At 45.2% G+C, this 2,983-nt stretch overlaps 1 protein-coding gene across 1 annotated transcript; it reads left to right on the top strand.

The window, feature by feature from the left end:
• The first annotated feature begins 2,325 nt into the window (after window positions 1-2,325).
• Window positions 2,326-2,706, top strand: LOC145814569 (uncharacterized). The gene has a single exon (XM_082911444.1). The coding sequence runs from the start codon at window positions 2,326-2,328 to the stop codon at window positions 2,704-2,706; it is 381 nt and encodes a 126-aa protein (XP_082767570.1).
• The last annotated feature ends 277 nt before the right edge of the window (window positions 2,707-2,983 follow it).

Below are 2,983 nucleotides of genomic sequence, written 5' to 3'. Positions count from 1 at the left end.
CGCCCTAGTACGTCACCTTGGGGAGCGCCGGCTCTCTTTGCGAAGAAGAAGGATGGGTCGTTGCGGTTGTGTATCGATTACCGCAAGTTGAACCGAGTGACTGTTAAGAAGAAATACCCTTTACCCAGGATAGACAACTTGTTTGATCAACTTAGAGGGTCTTGTTGCTTTTAAAAGGTAGACTTGAGGTCGGGGTATCATCAACTGAGAGTCCGGGAGGAGGACATCCAAAAAATGGACTTTCGTACGCGTTATGGCCACTACGAGTTCCTAGTAATGCCCTTTGGTTTGACCAACGCACCGGCTTCTTTTCTGGATTTGATGAACCGAATATTTAGGGAGTACTTGAATCATTTTGCGGTCGTCTTTGTGGACGACATCCTTATCTATTCGACCTCCGAGGAGGAACGTGTGACTCATTTGAGGATTGTGCTTGACTTGCTTAGGGAGCATCAGTTGTATGCCAAATTTGAGTAGTGTGAGTTTTGGCTCATCGAAGTGAAGTTTTTGGGCCACGTCGTGTCAAGAGAGGGAGTAACAGTAGATTCCTCGAAGATAGATTCTGTACAAGATTGGGAGCAACCTAAGAATGTCTTTGAGATTCGAAGTTTCTTGGGGTTGGCGGGGTACTATCGTCGATTTGTAAGAGATTTCTCTAGATTAGCCGTGCCTTTGACTAGATTGACTAGAAAGGGGGTTAAGTTTGTGTGGAGTGAGGCTTGTGAGAAGTTTTTCCAGGAGCTCAAAACTAGATTGACCACGGCACCGGTATTGATCATTCCGGAGAGAGGATTGGGGTATACTGTCTTTTGTGATGCGTCTCGGGATGGACTTGGTTGTGTTTTGGTGCAAGAGGGAAAGGTTGTAGCGTACGGTTCTCGTCAGCTGAAAATTCATGAGAAGAATTACCCAACTCACGACTTAGAGCTAGCTGCAGTAGTCTTTGCCTTGAAGATTTGGAGGCATTATTTGTATGGTGAGAAGTTTGAAGTTTTCTCCGACCATAAGAGCCTGAAATATTTGTTCTCCCAAAAAAATTTAAATTTGCGTCAACGGAGGTGGATGGAATTTTTAGAAGACTACGATTTTGAGTTGCACTATCATCCAGGCAAGGCCAATGTGGTGGTCGATGCCTTAAGTCGAAAAATCGTGGGTAGCGTGGCGAGCGTGGCCATTCGGGAGTGGGTTATGTTCGGTGAAGTCGGAAAATTTGAATTACAGTTGAGTGAATCAGAAGGAGGTGCGACCTTATTTAGCTTGAATGCTCAACCAGTCTTGATTAGCAAAGTTATAGAGGCACAACAAGGAGACTGGAAAGTAGAGTTAATTCAGGGTAGAATTTCCAATAGGAAGGAAGAGAAGGGTCTGAACATTCACACAGACCAGAGTGTACGTTACCTAGACCATTTGTTTGTGCCGGAATCTTATACGGAAGAAGTGCTTCAGGAGTTCCATCATTCACGCCTTGCGATACGTCCGGGAGGCACCAAAATGTATCGAGACCTTAGCCGTAAGTTTTGGTGGAGGGCTGTGAAGTGGGATGTCGCATCCTTTGTGTTCAAGTGCCTTACTTGTCAACAAGTGAAGGGCGAACACCAGAGACCAGTGGGTTTGTTACAACCCTTACCGATAGTCGAGTGGAAATGGGAGCACGTCACCATGGACTTCGTAGTTGGGCTTCCTAGAACACAGCGGGGCAATGATGCCATTGGGGTAATTGTTGATAGGTTGACTAAGTCCACACATTTCATTCCTATGCGTACTAGCGACTCCGTTGAGCACCTGGCAGAGTTGTACATTAGGGAAATTGTTCGGCTTCATGGGGTTTCGATAACCATTGTGTCGGATAGGGATCCTCGTTTTACCGCCCGGTTGTGGCAAAGCCTTCAAGAGGCATTAGGAACCAAGTTAACCTTTAGCACCGCTTACCACTCGCAAACCGATGGGCAATCGGAACGTACTATACAGATTTTGAAAGATATGCTTAGGGCTTGTGTCCTAGATTTCCAGGGGTCTTGGGAGAGGCACTTACCGTTGATTGAATTCGCCTGCAACAACAGTTATCAGGCCAGCATTGAGGTGGCACCGTTTGAGGCCTTGTATGGCCGACCTTGTAGGTCACCCGTTTATTGGGCCGAGGTAGGAGATGCACCGTTGTTGGGACCAAAGATTGTTAGGGAGACCACCGAGAATGTTGCTCTCATTCAGAAGAGATTAGCTACGGCCCAAAGCCGACAGAAGAGTTATGCCGATAATAGGAGGCGACCCTTGTCCTTCGAGGTAGGTGATCATGTGTTCCTTAAAATCTCACCTAGGCGGGGTTTGATGTGGTTTGGCAAAAGTGGGAAATTGTCTCCGAGGTTCATTGGGCCTTTTGAGATATTGGAGAGAATCGGGGAGGTGGCATATCGGTTATCTTTACCACTGCAACTTTCGGGGGTTCATAATGTGTTCTATGTGTCAATGCTTAGGAAGTACGAACCCGACCCTTCTCACGTGTTAGATTGGGTTGATTTGGAGTTAGATGAGGATGCCTTCTACGAGGATAGACCGGTTCAAGTTTTAGATACCCGAGAGCAAGTGTCACGAGGCAAGACCATATCGTTAGTAAAGGTGTTGTGGAGACACCATGGAATTGAAGAATCGACTTGGGAAAGGGAAGCGGAGGTTCGCTTGAAGTATCTAGATTTATTTGAACGTGCTTGATAGTTCTATTTTGAGTGTAATGTCCCCTAGTGATGAGGGAAAAGTATGAAATTGTTGATCACCTGTTGTTGAATGTACTGTTAAATTGAGCATGAGCTTATGGAGAGTGATACTTTGTTGTAAATGTTTTACCTCATATCTCTAATTTGAACGAATGTTGTTTAGATGAAATGATAATGGAAAGAAGGGCAAAAGTTGGTTAGGTGTTGATGTTATAACTTGAAAATGTTGCAGAATGATTATTATTGTAAAAGCACATTTGCTTGTTGGTTTGTCT

The sequence above is a fragment of the Camellia sinensis genome, chromosome 2 (assembly GCF_055761805.1).
Source record: "Camellia sinensis isolate YWXY chromosome 2, ASM5576180v1, whole genome shotgun sequence".
Taxonomy (NCBI): domain Eukaryota; kingdom Viridiplantae; phylum Streptophyta; class Magnoliopsida; order Ericales; family Theaceae; genus Camellia; species Camellia sinensis.
Note: the sequence above shows the minus strand (reverse complement) of the source record. Positions and strands in the feature narration are given on the sequence as shown.